This window comes from Lipophrys pholis, assembly GCF_963383615.2.
Source record: "Lipophrys pholis genome assembly, chromosome: 12".
NCBI lineage: Eukaryota > Metazoa > Chordata > Actinopteri > Blenniiformes > Blenniidae > Lipophrys > Lipophrys pholis.
Genome location: NC_137641.1, coordinates 26,364,716 through 26,384,503, shown reverse-complemented (window position 1 = coordinate 26,384,503; position 19,788 = coordinate 26,364,716). Strand labels below are relative to the sequence as shown.

The window sequence follows — 19,788 nt, the reverse complement described above, 5'->3', positions numbered from 1 at the left end:
GACACACTGCGACAGCCTTTTTTTTTGTGATGCCGAAAGCCCAAAAAATATTTTTCGTGTTCTGCGGCTTCATGCATGAGATATGAGCCGATAGTGTCTCGGCGAAAAGACGGAAAACTGAGGTGTAAATAAATGCTTTCTAGAATAACACCGCCACACACACGCTGAGATGGAGTCGGCCCAAGGGATTTTTTTTTTTTTTTTTTTTTTTTTTAAAGCTTCTACACAACTTCTTACACCGCGAAGGTTTAAAGACAAAGAGCGAGAAACAACTTTTAAACAAAAGTGGTCAAAAACGGATGTATATTTCAAAAGGCGGTGAAGACGAGCGCGGAGGGAAAAGTGGAGCAACAAACCACTTTGCAAAAATTGGAAGGCAAACAGTTCGAGGGAGGAAAGGACGCCGGTGTGCACTTTAGGTTTCAAACCTCAGTAACTTCTTGGAACTTTACAAAAAGATTATAAGCTACAACTCCGCATGGATGCTTGCATGGATTAGAGGGAATTTATTCCTGTGATCTTCGAAAACTTATTTTCATTTAGCAAAGTCTTTTATCCAAAGCAACATACAGATTTAACACACTTGCCTCGCTGAAGTAAAATATTTTACACAAGGATTAAAACTGAGACTCTTTTTATCACCGGAATCAAATGAATACCTGAACTAAGGTCGTGCAAAAGGGACTTTAGAAGTTCAATGCAATTATCCATGCAGTTTAACCCCCGATGCATTTGTGAGAAACAAGACTGCAGGAGAAATAGCTGCATTCATTCAATCTTTCTTTTTATATCAGTTTAATGTAAAGAAGCATGCAGATAACGTTGCCGCAGTGCCACCACAGCCTCTTTGTCACTAGGGGGTGCTACAAAACACAGCGTTCGAAAACGAGCAGGCGCAGAGACATGTTCTTCCCTCAGGTCATCACACTGGACACAAGCGCACTCGTCAGTTCTGACGTCGTCAGAATACGCTCTATATTCTGTATAGAAGCATCCGTCCACACTTTACCCCGATTCGGGTTGCAGAGAGCTCAAGCACCGAATGATGCCACAGCGCCTCTCAACCAACATCTCCTCACCTTTTTGTGTGCTTTGGCCTGCTCCTCCACGTACTTCTGAACCTCCTTGATAAGTTCCTGCAGCTTCCTCACCAGCTCCATGTGACAGCTGGCCAGCTTCTCCGTCGAGCTCTTGAACACATCCCACACCGGAGCAAATGTCCTGGGATGAAGGGCAGCACAATCACGTTCATATTCCTAAATTCTTAACTCTGTTACCGTCTCAGCAAAGCCAGACAGATGTTGGCACTCACCCAAGCTGAGAAAAGTTGCCGGCTGATTTGGCAAGTTTGGTCATCGACCTGGCATAGGCCTCTTCTATGGTACTCCTACAATGACACAGAAACAAAGTTTGTCATGAAAACAAGCTGGAAAAGAATCCTTGTTGAATGTTAAACTAACCTTTTCGGTTTTCAAACAACCCCTGTGTTGCATAACAGGATCAGGTTTTGTTAAGGAATCTGCAGTTTGGGTCAAACATTTGAAGTTTGCGACCAAAAACGCCGACTGAGAGCCTGCAACATAAATGTTTGACCACATGCACTTTGTGTTGTTGGTAAATAAATGTGGTTTGGCTTGGTGGTTCGTTAAATGACAAAGCATGTGAGTGTTTGAATCACCGGCGTTTCTCGGATCCCTTCCATCTTTTTTTTTTTTTTTAAATTCCTTTATTCCTGCAGAAAAAGTGACAGGAGGAGAAACTGCAGCGGGGTAACAGTGAAAGCCTGAATTATGCATGTCTCATTTAACCAGCCTTTCTCTCCACAGTCGTGTCACAGGAACAAGGTCAGCCAGGGGGAAACGGGACAAGCGTGCACACACACACTCACACACACTCACACTCACTCACACAGACAGACACTCACACAGACAGACACTCACACAGACAGACACTCACACAGACACTCATGCGCCACGGAAGCACACAGGTGCACAAAAATAAACCAACACAAAGAAACACAGAGGACGCAACAAACTAGAAATGCATTTCCACTTCCTCAACCTTCTCCGATCGCAGGGTGGAAGTTTATTTTTAGGCTTTATCTGGACCAAAAAGGACATCAGCCTTTCAGCAAAAACCCTGACCAAACCAAAGTGAAGTAAAACACCAAAATATTTCCATTTAAAAAAAAATGTATGACCTGTGGATCCCAATAGCCGTTAATAATAATATCTTTTGTGTGAAAAAATAAATAACTCCTTGGTTTGAGACAAAGCATGTGTGAGGGGGGAAAGGGTTCCTGCAACATTATTCATCCTCTGAGAAGAGCGCTCACCTTAACCCCATAACAAAAACCCTTCTAATAGACAGTTTTACTAAAAGATATAACTTTCATCATCCAGGCAGGATGAAATCTCATTAGAAAATAAATTTAAACAACGACAGTGCAAACCAGTTAGCTGTGTCAAAAAAAACTAGATTTTTAACTATAAACTAGTTTTGAGAAGCTAGTGCATTCACACAAAATCACATTATTATTGCTTCATAAACATTGACTGAGTTATTTAATTGCCCCATAAAGGATGTGTGAGGTAGCTTTAGATTTTTTAGAAGAAAATGGGAATGACTGCAGCCGTTAAATTGGATGAATCAGTATAGAAGATTGCTAAATGGAATAGACTTAAAGCAAAAAACTTAAAAAAAAATACAGATATTTAAATGGAATGCTGTTGGTTTTTCTTCCAATTTCAAAGACGTCTTATTGCTCTCGCTACGAAAATGCAATGAGGCACAAGAGACACGATCTAAAAGTGCGTTAAGACATTTCCTCCACCAGAGGGAGCCAGAGTGCAATTTTTCTAATAGGCAGCGACTCCAAAACATGGAAAGTCCACCTTTTTTTTTTTTTTTTTTTCACCAGAAGAATGCACAAAGTGCAGAAAACTTCCACTAAGTAACCTAAGAGCTACTATAGTACACAGCTCCTAAATCCCTTCCTGACCTTCTATTCAAGTGATTCTAGTCTCAACAAATCAATGCCAACGTTCTGCGTTAGTGGGTGAATCTTTGAGGAAAATCAAAGGCTAAAAGATTATTTCTTTTTAACAAGATGGTTTAAACAACGCAGAAAGTTTCATATCCAGCAAAAGAAATTCAGACTTTAGGTTCTGTTTTTGTACTGAGTTAACATCCCCCCCAGGGAAGAACCTGCAGATGTTTTAGTCCACTCAGGGATTGAGCAATTTGTTTTTGCGTATCTGGTGTTATTTTCATATTCACTGTCTGTTTATGTGTTGACTTTAGTTCCCTTGAACAAGATAGGCAAAAGATAATCAATCAGATGTCACTCATGAGTAGGTTTCCTGTTAAGTTGTTTTTATGCTTCAAAGTACGACTACACTGAGAAATCTGACAGTGGAAGGCCGTTTCATTATTTCCATAAAGGTAAAATAACTTTTGAATTGCAGCCTTTCCTTCCTTTCAGCCTGTAATAATTGCAGTTGACTGAGCGTATCAAATCCTGCTCTGGGTGCTGAAGCACATTCCTCAAAAGGTAGTCAGAGGCTGGATTCCGGCAGTGGACCATCAATCGTGTCGGCAGGTTATAAACACACACACTTCTCACACGGCGAGGCTAATCTTAGTGGGTTTGAAAACAAGTTATGGTTTTGTCAAAGCCATAGACTCCAATGCTGTGTGACAGAAAGCTTGGGTACAGGTGGGCTTTAAACTTCCCTCAGCAGAAAAAGTTCAGTTTACCTAATTGTCTGACAGTGTAATGTGAAATAATTGTATATAATACTTCAAGTAATTAATATATCCAATACCTGCTGGTCAATTCTTATTATAATGGATATAAAAATGCTGACATGCTCATCAACTCACTGAGCATACACATTGTTTATGGCCTGAAAAGAATGTAAATTGGTTTTCTTTGTTCTTTGGACTGAGAAAGAAACAATGGCGTCAGCCGAGGATTCCGATTTTATCGCGAGCATAAGAGAACGAACTGGAAATGCAGGTGTTGACTTGCAGATACATTTGACTACCAAGAAAGCCACGCTGGCAGGAAGGAGGTGTACCGGAGAGCTAAACACGGTATAACCGGTTAATAAGTAATATGTCGGATGTGTCAGCTTAACCACGATTTCCTCCGCAGAATTAGTCTGTCAGAAGCGGCTCCGCTCTCACCTTTCTCTGATGAAGTCTGTCAGCTCCTTGGTGGAAATTTGGCCATGCTTCATGTTATGGTAGAGCACATCAAAGCCATTATTCTTTTCCCCCTGGAAGAAAAAAAAACAAACAAACAATAAAGCAGAAGAAAAAAAAAAAAAAGATTAGTCACAGGAAAAGGAGGAAAAAGCACCGACGCGCGATAAACAGCAGTAATACCTCCTTCGCCGTGCAGGTTCTCTCTAATAGCAGCTCTCTCATCGCCTGCATGGCCTCCAGCTGCATCTGCAGCAGCTTCTGGTCAATCATACTCATCTTGGCCATGTTTACCCCTCTCAAAAAAATAAATAAACGTGTAAACTGATGTAGAAAATAACCTACAGTGTAAGAAAGGGTTTGTCTCCTGTTGGTGTTACCATGCCACTGGGGAACAGTGTCCAGTTGCAGTGATGCTTTAAAAATGCAAACGGATCACTGAATAATTCACACAAGGGAGGGATAACGGAGGTTTGGGTTGAATAAAATAGCTATAAATGCATGTGGCCATCAAAATAAAAAAAAGGTACCTCCTGTTTTGGAAGTAGATAGTTTTATCAACCAGAACAATACAGCCACTTTAGTGTTACAGTTAAAAATCTCCCACGTCAGGGCAACAATAATAAAATACGTCGAACACAGGAGACTACCATGATTAAATATCACAGATACAGTGTGCAGCTCAGCTGTCATTTTAAAATAACTTGACTTCCTCCTGCAGTTTAAGTGGTTAGACACATAAACCAGACCAATACCGCCAGTTCACATGATTGCAGTAGAGAAATGCCAGACTCGGGTTTGACCGTCACACTGCTGGTGCGGGTCTCTGGAGACGCCATATGTATTTCTCTATAGCGGTTTACAATTTGATATATCGTCACCCATAATACAGAGACGCACACCACATCATGTAGACTTTCTGCAGTCATGTACTTGTTTGTTTCAAAAGGACTTCCTCAAACGTTCTCATAAAACCTTGAAAGCTGATCAGTTTACGCCTGTCCATGGCGACAACATTTAATATCCATTCTTCTCTTAACCGTCACTCCCTTGAAAATCAAAACAAATAAAGCTTTGCATCATATACTCGTCATTATAGTGGTGCAGTACGACAATCCAATCACAGATGAGACTCAACAATGTGTCACATAATTGAATAATGAGCTTCTCATTCAGGCAGTATAAAACAACACCGTAATATCGAACAACTGCAGGATAATAAAAGTTGAAGTCATCTTAGGAAATGGAAGGGACCTATGCAGTCAGTGTACATTTTTAGATAATACTACGGCCATAAAATTTAAATAAATACAGTCCATGTGGTTGAGAATGATTTAAAGTACGATATGAGATTACGAATGCAATATTGTGACTGTAAGAAGATTAACAAGGTTATAGTGATAAATTAGAGCATGAATTTACAAGACATGACCAAATAACCACTAAAACACACTGACAACACAACTTTAGTGAACATGTTTCCACTGTAAAATCTTTTGTTTATCGAGTCCTGAGTTATAGTGGTGGAAAAAAGGACATATAGGTGCTTTATGTCTCACTTCATATGTTATTTACTTATTTTTTGGCTCGCTAAAGCAGCTCATACAGTAGATCCTTGCCTTCACATTAACTTGACCAATGTGAACCCAAACATGAAACTCTAAGACTGATAAGATTGTTATCAAGTGCAAAGTGATGTAATTATGTCAATTAATCATTAACACGACCTCCACTTATGAACTCTGCTTTTTAAGGAAACTGAAAGGATTAGTCCCTGATTCCAAGGCGACCGGTTACATGTGGTCAGTTCATCAGCGGGCAAACACACAGAGAGAGAAAGCATAAAACACACTCACATTCAAAAACTAAAGACAATTTACTGACAAAATAACCTTAAATGCATGTTTTTTGGGGGCTTAGGGATATAACTGACATAACTTACACATGCACATGGAGAACTCCTGACAAAAGGTTCTAACCTCAGACTCAAACTGGGGAACTTTTCACTGTGAGAGGACAGAGTCAACCACTACACCACCGCACAATGTGCTGGGTTGGAATTTTGGGGAAAAACTCCACATATGTGGCTGTTTGTCTTTAGTCTGGCGGTGCTTTTTGTACAAGATATGAGGGGAACGTTTGCAATAAAGATAAGATTTGTGATTATTATCCTTATATTATTCTAAGTGCCTGCTCTTAAGTAGATGAAGTCAATGCCTCCCAGCTTTAAGATCAACTCTTTCATGTCACAGGAGTTTTTCTCTTTACACAAACTGCCACTTTCCCATGTTTTGTTCTCTTTGTTGTTGTTTGTACTTCTTTTCTATCCCATAGTAGTCTGCAATTCCGATCAGTAACATTTCATAAGAAAACTGTTAATAATATTTAATTGCCCTTTGTGGCTCTGCGCCCACCATGTATAAGATAAGATAAGATATCCTTTATTTATCTCACATGTGGAGACATTTGCAGTGGTACAACAGGATAGTAAAGAGAAAGAAGCACACATAGCAGAAACTAAAAAAGCAGATAAAAATACAATATAATAACAATATGCACACGGTGCCTATAAGTGTGGACATGTGCAGAATATGGGGGTGGATGTATTGCACATAGTAAATACGTTTTTATAGATTGTTATTGCACCACTTATTGCACAGTTGGAGTGGAGTGATATTGTCCGGTTGTGGTGTGTCAGTGGTCTACTGGGAGCAGGCTTGGTTGAAGAGTCTGACTGCAGCAGGGAGGAAGGAGCGGCGGTATCTCTCCTTCAGACACCGTATGAACTAATTATGTCTGTCAATCAAATAACAACTTTGAAGAAAGTTAATTGGACATTTTTAGGGAATCAATCTCAATTAAATACCTTTTTTTCATATCAAAGTCATTTTGAATTTGCAAACCGTGGATGCTTACTGCCCTTTAGTCAGCCAGTCTTTTGCAATATAAATTGTGCGTGTTAATATCACAGGTTGTGATATATTGTGCAGCTCTCGCGCCGGGTCACTTTAAAGAACAGAAGAAGGAACAGTTTAGCTCCTAATTGAAAATTTCGCTTGGGGCTCAAAAGACATAAACCAGAGCAGCGATTTCACGGACACACGTGATGACATGTTAGAAAAACGTTAAATATATGTAAATGTAGATATTCAAAAAGTCTTTAGAGTCAAAAAATGTGACTCGTTTTTGTAGAAGTGCAGCTCTGTTCACTCAATCTGTTTCACCTCAGCCCGACACAGTCCCAGATGTTTCCTTGTTCCTGGATCAACCCAATGTCAGCAGTTTGCTTTACAGACTCCAGGAGCGAAGCAGGTTGACACACAGCTTCAGCCCCCCCCCGCCCCCCCCTCTCTCTCTCTCTCCACACTGCCGGGGATGAAAGACCAGGAGGTTTGTGTCAAAAAGCCAAACGTTTGTTCTAATAGTGCTATATTTACAGAGCAAATAGACACTGAGGGAGAAGCAGCGTTCTCTCTGGCCACAGCTCGCCCCGCTCGGCAGACCACCGACACGTGCTTCCTGTAGCGAGAAAGGAATGGTTTAAAGAGAAGGGCCAAGTTAAGATGTTACTTGTACTGACGGCAAAAACAGCTTGACGTGTCAGCCGTACTGCACGACTATATAAACTGACCTTACGCAACGCCTAGAGCTTTACGGCTTGACGGCTCCGAGAATAAAGAAGTGAGAGGCACATTGTGAATTGGCCAACCGGTCCACAAAACAGGGAAGTGACCACAGCGAGTGAAAACATGCCGCGGCGGGCAGCGGCGGAGCAGTCACAGGAAGAAAGGCCATTCTGTGTTCATGCGGTACGCAGTATCAATGAACACACCAGCAAATTACAAACAAACGCAGGAAAGAGCTCAGGGCGTTTTTTTGGGGGGATTTTCTTTACAATTCATCTCTTCAAAGCCACAACTGTAGATCTCACCTTGAAGCCTGGAACATTTTTTTTTGGGGGGGGTTGAAATCAGTTGAAAAAAAACTTTATCAGAATTTTAAAAGAAGGCTGTAGAACAACAACAATAGTCACGGCAGAAAAGGGGGAAGTGATCCCAGAGCAACGCAAGGTTTCTCAAAGGCCCTCGTCTGGAGACTCGCTGACGGAAGCCCTCATACTGAGTGTTTAATATTCCAGCCACACGATTGTGAAATCCAAACGTGCTCATTATGCCGGGAGTGAAATGAAGTAGCTTTTAACTTATCGCCCCGCCCCGACCAGGGAGGGAGGTTAATGTGCTGTGAAGTTTGCCCATGTCAATCATGGCTCGTGGGAGCCAGCAGCAGAGTCTGCGGCGGAGAAGGCTCCCTGGAAAGCTGAAGGAGTTCATAAAAAAAAAAAATAAATTTAAATAAGGAAGAGAAGGTCAGCTGTCCAGTTTTTTAGCTTCTGTGGTAGAAAACACTCCTCTGAAGTGATTTCAAATCCTGTGTCTTCAGGGTTGTACTGTGGCTTTTACTGGTGGTTTACCTCACAAGCGGAGAGGAGGACACAAGGGAGGGGAAACAGTAACAGTGGCATCGCCTACGATCAAATCCAAAAATGTAACGCAGTCGAATAAAACTTCAGCCCATCGCAACACGACTCTGGGCTTTAAATGGTGGCCGAGAAACACTGGAGAGTTCAAAGCAATACTGTGCAGACAAATACTGAACATTAGTGACCTGGTACTGATCTCGATTCCGCAGCATGCTTCCTCAAAGACGTTTAACACTTGAATTTCCAAATTGTCTCCATTAACCCGCTTCCTCTTTACACGTCTTGCAACAGCAAGCCAATGCAAGCTGAACTTGGTGAGTTTTTGTGCCGGATGTCCTTCTTTGCTGTACCTGGGATTCAAATGCGGGTCACCTACGCACAGGCTTAATAACATCTAATCCGATGGATTAGAATGGAATTAAATGTGAATTAAATTTTATGGTGTGTGTTTTCTCTGGGAACTTCAATTTCCTCCCACAGCCCAAAAAAACTTGTGAAGTTCATTGGTGACCCTAAATAAAACACACATATCCACACTGAGGGGGCAATTTAGTGACCAATTAATCTAAGAAGCAAATCTCTGGATCGTGGAAGGAACACCAGTACTCAGAGAAAACCTATACACACACAGGGAGAACATGCAGACAGGCAGACCCAGAAAAAGAGTCTTCTTGCTGTGAGGTGAGAGCGCTCATTATATGAAAAAGACATTAGCCCCTATACTTATTTATTCAAAGTAATTACTAATTTCTCTGTCAGATATGCGATAACATTCTTAAAACTATAATGAAAAAGAAAAAAAGCTTATAAACGAGTCAAACTTCCTCACGGTGTGTTCAGGCTGAACAGTTGCCTGAAGCAGTTACCTTCAATTTAACTTTATTTATATAGCACCAAATACAACACAGCCCTTTCTAGGTGCTTTTTACAGAGAGAACCCCAAAGATAAAGATGTTGTGAGGTAATAGTCCTGCCATTGTCCGGTACCTGGCAGGATCACAGTGTCTCCGGGTAAAGAATATCAACCTGAAGGTGATTAGGACCACCAGCAGCTGCTGCCATTGTTCCATGAAGGCTCATATCTTCAAGATGAATGTTTTTTTTGTACTAACACAGTCTACATGCCACCTTGGTTGTCATGTCCTAGATGAAAGTAATACCGGCGCCGTTTTTTTTTTTTTTTTTTTTTAAATGCAGTATCGCTGTTGTCTGGAGTCCCACGCAGGTTGTGGAGGACTGCAGGACAGTTAAGCTGAATTACACGTGAATTAACAGTAATTCCCTAATATTATTGATTCCCGACAAGCAAGGGGACTGATGTTTACTCATTTTGCCAACATCTAAATATTTCTTTTCGTCATTGATGACCTCTCGATACCCTCGTCTCTCCAGCCGTTAACGCGTCACTCCCTTCTTCTTGCATTCTTGACCTGCACTCCTGCTCCAGGTGTTTATTGGCCTTTTTTGCCTCTATGTAGGTTCAGTGCCTGTTTGGTTTATTGCCGTGTTGTTTCCAGACAAGTCCGACTCCACTTCCTCCTTAACAGCTGCATCTCCACTGGATCTTGTTTGGTGCCTTCCCACAGATGGATGTTGCTGATTTTGTTTGGCCAGAAGATCCGGAGGATGCGTCTTTAGGCAGTGGACGATGGAAGTCTGCAGTTTATTGGCCACATTGGTTGTGGTCCTCCAGGTTTCGGATTCATGCAGCGGTACAGTTTGAACGTTGGAGTTAAAGGTTTAGTTTTATTGCTTTTGCAGATTTTATTGAGAAGGTTGATGTTCTTGTCTTCACACCATCTACTGCAATTACACTTCCCAGGTATGCGAGTTAGTTTTCCGCTTTCAGCCAACGAGTTGTGCAAATTCCTGTTTCCTTCCACTAAGATTTGCATTATTCTTTGAAATTAAACCATTAAATGTAAAGCTTTACAAGGAACAAACAGCAGATGAATTAATAATAAATACATTAATCAATGATCATCCGCCACAGTGGAAGAAACAACCTGATCCCATATCAATGCATGTATTTGCATGAATTATGCAGCTTCCCCATCAGCACACACACACTCTTAAGTCAACACGAGATTCGAATGAGCAGAGCTTGAGACACACGTGGGCTTTATCAGCGAGTCGCTCTGTTCAATCTACCTATCCTAGAGCCGTGTCCACAACACATACCACACACTGCTGTTAAAACTGCATTATGTATGTAAGTAGGACAGTGTTTTAGCAAAGTCACTACACACACACATACACACACACACACACACACAGACAAAAAACTGCCATCCGTAATCTGACATACCACCTTCAAGGAAAAGATAAACAAAACCACAGTGCTACAGTTTATCACATACCATCTGCTGGACAGAGGACAGGAATTTGCTCTTTTCTGTTACAAAACTAGTTTCAATATCCTGTGTGTGAGGGAATCAAGTGTGTTTTGCCTGACAGGCAGTAATGTAACCCGTGACAAGGAAGAAGCTCAGGTTTACACTGCCATTTCCAATAACAGAAGAAAATGAAGCCACCATGAGAGTGAATCCATCTCGGTCGGTTTTATTTATAAATGCTGCCGTCTGCATCTTCTCAGTGCACAACATTGATTTTTTATTTTTTTTTACTTTACATTCCAGGAAATGGATATACTTTTCCAGCTACACACCCTATGTAATGCTCCTCGTTATTTTCCCATTCCTGCTGAAAGGTGTGCCGCTCAGAGCAACCAGAGAGGAATGATTGCACTAATTATCCAAGTGAGACGGGCTGGAAAATAGTACTATTTCCCCAAAACAAGCCTATTTCTGTGCAACTGAAGGGAAAACCAACGCAGCAGTCAATAAAAGTCACTACACCATACACTCAAATGGCTTGTAAGTGGAATGAGAGTGCGGCCGTTCAGCTAATTTTCTCGCACAAACCAGGGAAATAATCACACGATCTGTGCCACCTGTCATCTGACACATTTACATCTATAAATCTGTGTAAAAAAAAACCAAAACAACTTCCTTGTCTGCTGAACATACCTGGTAGCATACCTGACTGTGATCTGATGTGACTTAACCAGTTCTGTCTGGCTATCCATGTGTACGATCTTAATCGCATATAAATATGCGGATACATTTATACGCAGATGACATAAGTCAATGCGTGTGTTTGAGTAAATATGTCTGTGTTTTGTTTTGTTTTTATGGTTACATGTGAAAATGTGTAAATGTAATGTAAATATATGCAGGTGTGTATATCTGTACGTCCTCGAGTTGACATGACTTATTTTTTAGTGTTCAAGAAAAAAGAAAAAAAAAGAAAGAGGGGTAAAAGGACAATACCACACTTTTTCTGAGGAATTTAGTTCTGGCTCAACAAGACATGCTTTCTCCAAACACTGCTGAAGGACTTAGGCTCTTTCAGTACAGAGCAGGTAAACAGCAGGATGAAATCGGTCTCAGTCTGGCGTCTGTCATGTGACTGGGGAGGTTTCGGGAGCCTCCAAACCAACACAAACACACACAGCTTTAGTATGCGGTCAGCTTTTATTTGTGGTGGAAACACAAACACAGGAAAAGAAAAAGAAAAAAAAACCTGACCGCTGCTTAAAGACAGGGAGAAGAGATCAAGTACACGGCTACGGGAGAAATGCCAGAACAGGTTGTCTGTGGAAACCTGTGACTCACCCTAAACACCTCTAAAGCCAGCTTTAGTGTGTGTGTGTGTGTTTATGAGATGAGTAGTAAAAGTCAATGACAGCCACCACCATGAGGCTGGAGTTGAACAAAACCAAAAGCGATGCTGAACATCATGTTTTCAGGCTCAGGGTAAGCTGCTGCTTTACCGCGAGTTTAGAACTAGTGGAGGAAACATAGCTGGAACAAAAACATCCAATATGTCTGCAATATTCAAGATAAACTACGTAGTTCAAAAAAAAAAAAAAAACAAGATTTGGAATATGCAAAACCAGAATACCAGCAAAAAATACAATATAGTAGTTACTAGTTGTATAAAAAGAAGTTAAAAAAAAAGGATTTTTAAATAACGAAAAGTCATGAAAAAGATGTGAAAGAAGTTTAATAACTTACTTTTTATTGAACACTAATTTACATATAAGCGTTTTGTATAACTTCCATATTTACCGGCTCATCATAACTATTAAAATTGTTACACATGATGACATTGCTTTACAATGCATATATGGGCGTAAAATTGTCAGAGCTTAACAAACAAAATAAAGAATAAAATCAACATCATTTTCTATTTAATTCATATAATGTGATGCATGACCAATGTCATCATAACACCTAGCTGCATAACGTGTTAAAAGATCATGTATCGTTAACAGGTTTCTCTGCTCTTCTACGTGTTGTTGATGGTTATGGATTCTTAGTGTTGTTTATCATTTGTGTTTTAAATGAAATATTGAGTTTGTTTGTATTTTTGGAGCTGGTAATCCAAATTGAAATTTTCTGATCAAGTCATGGTGTCATGTAATGACCAGGCTATTGAGATTCTAACAATGTTCTGCACAAGAGCAAAATCTAATTATATTACAATTATATCACAGGCGTAACAGCACAAACACTGACTCATCAAATCATTGTCATGAGAAAAACAGTACGTGATATCATCAGCATGCTAGTTGTACTACAACTTTTGAAGCTGCCGTTTCTCTTTTTTATCCGGCTCACAACTCAGCTATTAGCTCTAGGATTAGCCCAAGGTTTTACCCTAACCGTTTCCCTCTCATTGACTTTCTGTTTACTGGAAGAACAACGACTCACGAGCCCTGAACTAACAGAGTGCTCCTGCTAGCAACATGACGTAGGTCTTATCCACAGTACAGCCGATGCTTTAGCAGATCACGTACACATTAACATAAGATCCGTCTGAATGCTGCCGTTCCCTTCGAGATGTGCTATTATTCCGATTACAGAACATTTTCTCTTAAATATTAAAAGTTATTCGTAAGACTGACGCACACAGCCGACGGCTGTATCACAGCAACACGACTCTCATTAAGATGAGAGGCCTAACGAAGGGAGAGAAATCTCAGGAAAGATTTACTTTTCCCAGAAACTAGTTACTTTCCAGTTTCTGTCACAGCTATAGCAACTGAACAACTGAGAACTAACTAGTTATTGCTATCAATACGCTTTATGTACCTCGCAGACACTACATTGCAACAGACAACACGATAAATACTCAACTGATGTATTGAGTATTATATCGGTGCGACATGATGAACAACAATGCAGCAAATATCCTAACATCAAATTGTACACTGGAAAAACTAATTCCATCACGTAGTGTCAGTGTACAATACTGCGATGTACTTTATTGACAGTAAATGACTTTCAAATCGTGCATTTGTGTTATCATGATGACGTTCACACTGATATTGTTGGGGATACTACATTGTGACATCACATTAAAACACTACAAACACTCAGCAAGACAAACGTGGACAACAATACTATACTTTGTCCAAATGTGCCGCCATTGTCCATTCATTTCTGGCTTCAGTCTCTGCTGGGTTGTTATGACATTTCTCCCATTTGATTCGTGGCTCATAAGAATCCAAACAATCCTCCATAGAGAACTGTGTGAGAATCACTGAGACCACACACACACACACACACACACACACACACACACACACACACACACACACACACACACACACACACACACACACACACACACACACACACACACACACACACACACACACACACACACACACACACACACACACACACACACACACACACACACACAGACACACACAGACACAGACACACACAGACAGACAGACAGAAAAACCAGACACCAGCAAGGAGAAGGCCATCCTGGGGCTGTTGGCTGTATCAACACTGTTTGCTTATCGCACTGCCATCTTATTTTCCCATGACATGCTGGAGGCGAGCGGGGTGCACATTTAACATGGATTCATCATAGTTTTTATGTTATGAATCAGGTCAGCTACCTGAGCTTCAAGAGCTCTCATCAACAGACCGCAACTGGCTCTATTTCAATACGTTTCAAATACTGAAAAGGGGAAATGAGAGCAAGTCTGCAAAAGAAACATCACGAAGGCGGAAATGTTGTAGCCAGTGACCATTCAAATGCTGCAAGATTGAGAGAGAAATAGCACCGCCATAGCATTTCTCAAGAGCTTTGTTCACCAGCTGAATGTGGATATCGTCTTAATCAGATACAAGCGGCGATTACGAACTAGGGGGAAAATAGGCGACAAAAATGTTTGAAAAAATGTTTGAAAAATACTCCAAATAGAAAAAGCGTGTGACGGAGGAAACCCGATTGTGTGATTTCCTGCATGCTTTGCAAAAAAAACTAAAATAGCTGAATAAACACTTTGAATCAGAAGGCGGAATGTCAGAGGGTGTGTGTTGGTTCTGTGTTGATGATTTGTAGTCAAGTCAAAAGGAAATGGATGCATCGCCTCATGCCAAGTATGCATGGGTGTGTGTCCTGCATGTTAAGCACACAGCTGATCGCTGCCATCACTGGATTCTCTTGTGGCTCACCACGGGGCACAAAGGGCAGATTGAAGAATCAGGCTCCTCTTTTCCGCTTAGTAACCGATGAAGTCGTCTTCTTCAAGAAAAAAGGTCTTTACATAGCAGGAGCATCGTGCTTACTAACTACCTAAAGCTCTTTCTCAGAAGTTATTTGCGGTAAACGTTCTCTGTGTAACAACTTTGTAAGCCGGAGATGCGTCACCATCTGCAATTGGGGTCAAGTGAGGTTAAGATGAATTTTCCCACCGCACTGAAGACATATAATAATAAATAGAGAGTATGTCATTACAGAGGCAGCTGACAAACAAGCAACAATGCAATAGCTTCTTTTCTCCCAAACAAGGACCCCTAAATATGTGTTAAAACTAAGATTAAAAAGGAGAAAAAATTGAATTGTCAGTATGAAACGGCACAAAGGAGCTGTGTGATCACAGTTGGATTTCTTAAAGAGCAAAATCTAAAAACAGATAAAGATAAATGATGTTTTTACCATGATAATCTAACCTCTACATGCTTTGATGTTATAGACATTTAAGCTATTTTGATTGATGTGCTGTTATTCTTTAAGATTTTATGAGGAAATAATCAACAGCTACAGTGAAACCAAGAATACTGACTGTAAAAGTAAATCTATAAAACATACACTTTCAACTGAATACTCAGGAAGCACACATGATTTATTTTATTTTTTTACCTGTGAATCACCCTGATTTGAGAGACACCTGCCTTCAAAACAGAGATGTGTGAACTTTTGCTTTAGCACATCAGCACTGAACTAATACTACACGTTTTGTAATATTAGATTGACTATGATGCCAGTTTTGTTTTTTTTGCAAATACTTTGAAGTACACCTGGTTAGAAAGCAGACAAATCGTGCATTCATAACAATATATCCATTATAATCAAGCACATCCTTTTGTTTTGCTGATTTAAACCAGAGATCATCATTTAGATGGTTTAAAATATGTGTAACATTACAGAGATTACTTTATATAATGTTAAATAATGACATGGTAGACAGTATTCAGTGGCTACATAATATTAGAATAGTACTCATTGATTTCAATTTTGATTACATAATCTCAGATGTTTTTGATTTTAAAAAACAAATAAGAAAAAAAGAGGGAGTGAGATCAGAAAATGTGATTAAATCAGGCTTTTCAAGCAGCCACGTCAAATTACTATCGGGAGAGAAATGACCTTTAAGCAGAGCACAGACACAACGCCACGCAGTGACACAATAACACTCGCAGTTTGGCACAGTCTCTATAAAATATGAGCCAAATGTTCAAACAATACGAGGCTGATTTCGTCTTTTCAAGGCGAAACATCTAAACTAAACTAAAACATCTGGCCTCTCACTGAAACTTTGTTACGGAAGAAAAATGACGCGTACGGCCGAATTCTGTGACGGACAAGCCGCGGCGTCCAATAGGATTCCAGGAATGGACCACAAGCGTTCCAAAGGGATCCGGACGCAGCCAATCAGCGATACTTGGGGGCGGAACGCTTTCAGGTGCCAAGTTAGATGGCTTCAACAGAGGCCCCAAACCCCGGGGTGGGCAGAATAATACCCCACAGGGGGGGTGTGGGGGTATAACCGACCCCCGGGCACTGCTGCCCCGACCGGAGCCGCAAACGTCTGCAACGTGGAAAGCACTGGATCCCTGGCTGACATGTACATGATCGGGAGGCAGCCACAGCAGAGGGACTGAAGGAGCACCGGTGTAAACACCGTGAATAATAAAAAAAAGAAAAGAAAAGAAAAAGCATAACCTACCCAGAAATTCTCCAGGAAGTACGGCGTTATCATCGTGTTTTATTCCTCTGCGCCGCAACTCTCGAATCCGCAGTGATGGAAACTTTCAAAATCATCCACCGTCTCTCCCCCCGTTTCTCCTTCTATCTGCCTTTTTCCCCGTTTTCCTCCGCTCCCCTTTCTTCTCCCTCCCCACCTTCAGACTCCACCTCCAGCCGGCCGGCTGCTCCGCGACTCTCCCCCGCCGCTCTCTCCCCACGGGCTGGAGGGAAGGAAACAGCGCTGCCGATGGCCGACAGGAGGAGAGCGGCCGAGCCCGTCGGTTGGGTCCGTCTCCGGGTGAAGCGTTGCCTTCAGGTGCGCTGCGGAAATTCCTCCACACGGAGCGGGCGGAGGCGCCACATGGTTCCCCCATCAGTGGAACAAAGGAACAATGCAGAGCCGGTGGATGCAAACAAACAAGCTCCCGTCGGAATGGAAAAACATTAAAATCGTTCATTTGTATTATTATTATTATTATTATTATTATTATTATTATTATTATTATTATTATCATAACAATGACCTCTGTTATACACAAACTGAAAGATTTTTGCTTCATTCTTAATATGTCACAAAAACAAATAAATCAGTATTTCAAAAATATTAGAATGTCATATAATATCAGATCTTTTCCTTTTTTTTAAACCACAAGTCATTATTAGCACAAGTAACTTTTCAAAAATGATTTAGACTTGTATTTGTCTTTTCAATGATATACTAATGTTTACCTATAAGTATTCTGCTGCTTGTATTAATTTATTACCATCTGCATTTTACCAACTTTTCACAAAAACTACTCACCCGAATTGCATGAAATCTTCAGGGATTATTTGTCTTCACCCAAGGACCAATAGAATAGATTACAGTTTGTGATGTTCACAGCAAACCGTTTCTGCATATAAAATGATATGCACAGTTTAGTGTGTTGTATCTTTTATTTATTTTATTTTTTTTCTACTTTCTACATGTGTACTCGTATGCTCTTGTTTTATATGGACCTGTGTCTGCAATAAAGATTCTAATAAATCCCCCAAAACTGTGGGGGGAAAAAATGTCCCATACAAAGCGGATGGGAGAAGTACCTCATGGAGGAAATCAAAGGAGATCAGTGTCTGTTGCCAATGGATGTGGCACTTGTTTTTTTGTTGTTGTTTTTGTTTACTAAATTGCAGCTAATAAAGATTTTTGTGTTTGTTTAAATTGACTTTTCTGATAATATTCATACTGTATTTTGGATTTAATCCAGCATTGTGACCCCTGGGCTTCCAACTCCTCTGGAGCACTGGCTGGATGATTGTGGTACATTTACTCCGGCTGAAGTGATACTGAAGTCTCTGGATCTGGATAATAGGAAGTTGAGCTCTCGTTCAAGAGTAGACACTGAGCCAGTGAGCAGCACCTCCACAAGACACAAACTTGTTTACAAGAATATTTCTCAACAATTGGCCTGGGAGAGGCCGCTTCAACTCAGTGAGTCACCGTGTGGTGCAGAGAATCCTCCTGACAACAACATAGCAATGCACACCAGTACGTTCCTTCAGAACTGAGCAAAATCTCATCAAACGAGTGCTGCTCAGTCGGACTTGTTCAAATCTCGTCTTTCCAACAGCGATTTGGAACAGGAAGGCCACACAGACTACACAAACAGAGCTCCAACATGAATGTACTGTAAACAAGTGGATGTTTTGGCATCGACAAGTCTTTGCACAGTGGATCGCACTCAAAATCCAAACAGATAAACAGCTCGGAACAGGAACAATTTGTCATGATTTTGTGTTCAGGAAGAACAAATGATCACACTGGAACTTACAGGACGTAGTTTTAAAGAGATGAAGCTGTTTGTTTTTTGATCTTTCGACAGAGATATGATAAGTTGTCAACTTTTTGCAAGTGATCAAAGAAAGAATACACATTTCAGAGCTGTCAAAAACATATTACATAGCAGCTATTCAGTAGTGAAATGTAATGCATGTAAAGCCAAAGGAATCACGAAAATGTCACAATTTGAAAAGTTTGAGTTGGGGGAAGAAAAGAAAAAAAAAAAAAAACCGTCCAAGAAATTTGAGAACACACACACACAACAAACACCCAGAATAATGTAAACAATTTATTGGAACAATGTACAGATTCAAGCAATGGTAACCAGTCACACCCACTATATCATCTTACAAATATTACAAAAGTACTACAGTACAATATAGAGTCTTTGCATGATCCAAAATATTTGGTGGCCCCAAAAGTCTTACTTTTTTTTTTTTTTTTTTGAAAATTCAACAGCTTATTATTATTAAAAAAAAAAAAAAGAACATCAAACCATGTCTATCAAAATGATTTCTTTGCTTTTATTAGCAAAAAAGATGAAGGCAGGTAATCTAATCAAGTTTAAAGGCTAATCGAATATCAGAATACATGAGCTCTTTGACTAGACATTCCTCAATAGTGGTGGGTGCTTTATAAAATACACATTTTCCATAAAGCTTCATAGAAAGTCAAACTCATATTTGCAAACATTTATTTTTATTTTTTTTAAGTTGTCAACCTACTTCTTTGCTTTTGAATTCGGTGTTACCTGTTTCTTAAGATACAGCGTACTGTACTTCTATCACGAAACACCAGGAAGCCTCAAAGCATTTGCTCTCAAGGCATCGTGTAGAGATCACACTATTTACTCTAGTTTGACAACAATCACCTTTGAGAAAAAGTACATAAAGTATGTGCAAGTTACCATTTTTGAATTGTTCTTACCCACATCCCCCCC

At 40.4% G+C, this 19,788-nt stretch overlaps 1 protein-coding gene across 16 annotated transcripts in view; it reads right to left on the bottom strand.

The window, feature by feature from the left end:
• fcho2 (FCH and mu domain containing endocytic adaptor 2) overlaps positions 1-17,241 on the bottom strand; it is a 47,241-nt gene extending 30,000 nt beyond the window's left edge. For 12 of the 16 annotated variants that reach the window (XM_080476313.1, XM_080476306.1, XM_080476316.1 and 9 more), the window contains exons 1-4: positions 17,010-17,229; positions 4,192-4,283; positions 1,313-1,387; positions 1,080-1,221 (exon numbers count right to left, since the gene is read on the bottom strand). In XM_080476313.1, the coding sequence (XP_080332439.1) occupies positions 1,080-1,221; positions 1,313-1,387; positions 4,192-4,283; positions 17,010-17,042 (342 nt within the window). In that variant the 5' untranslated portion in view covers positions 17,043-17,229. Of the gene's footprint in view, positions 1-1,079; positions 1,222-1,312; positions 1,388-4,191; positions 4,284-17,009 lie in introns of all 16 variants that reach the window. The other 4 variants (XM_080476317.1, XM_080476312.1, XM_080476309.1 and 1 more) reach the window with 2 other exon arrangements.
• Positions 17,242-19,788: the final 2,547 nt, after the last annotated feature.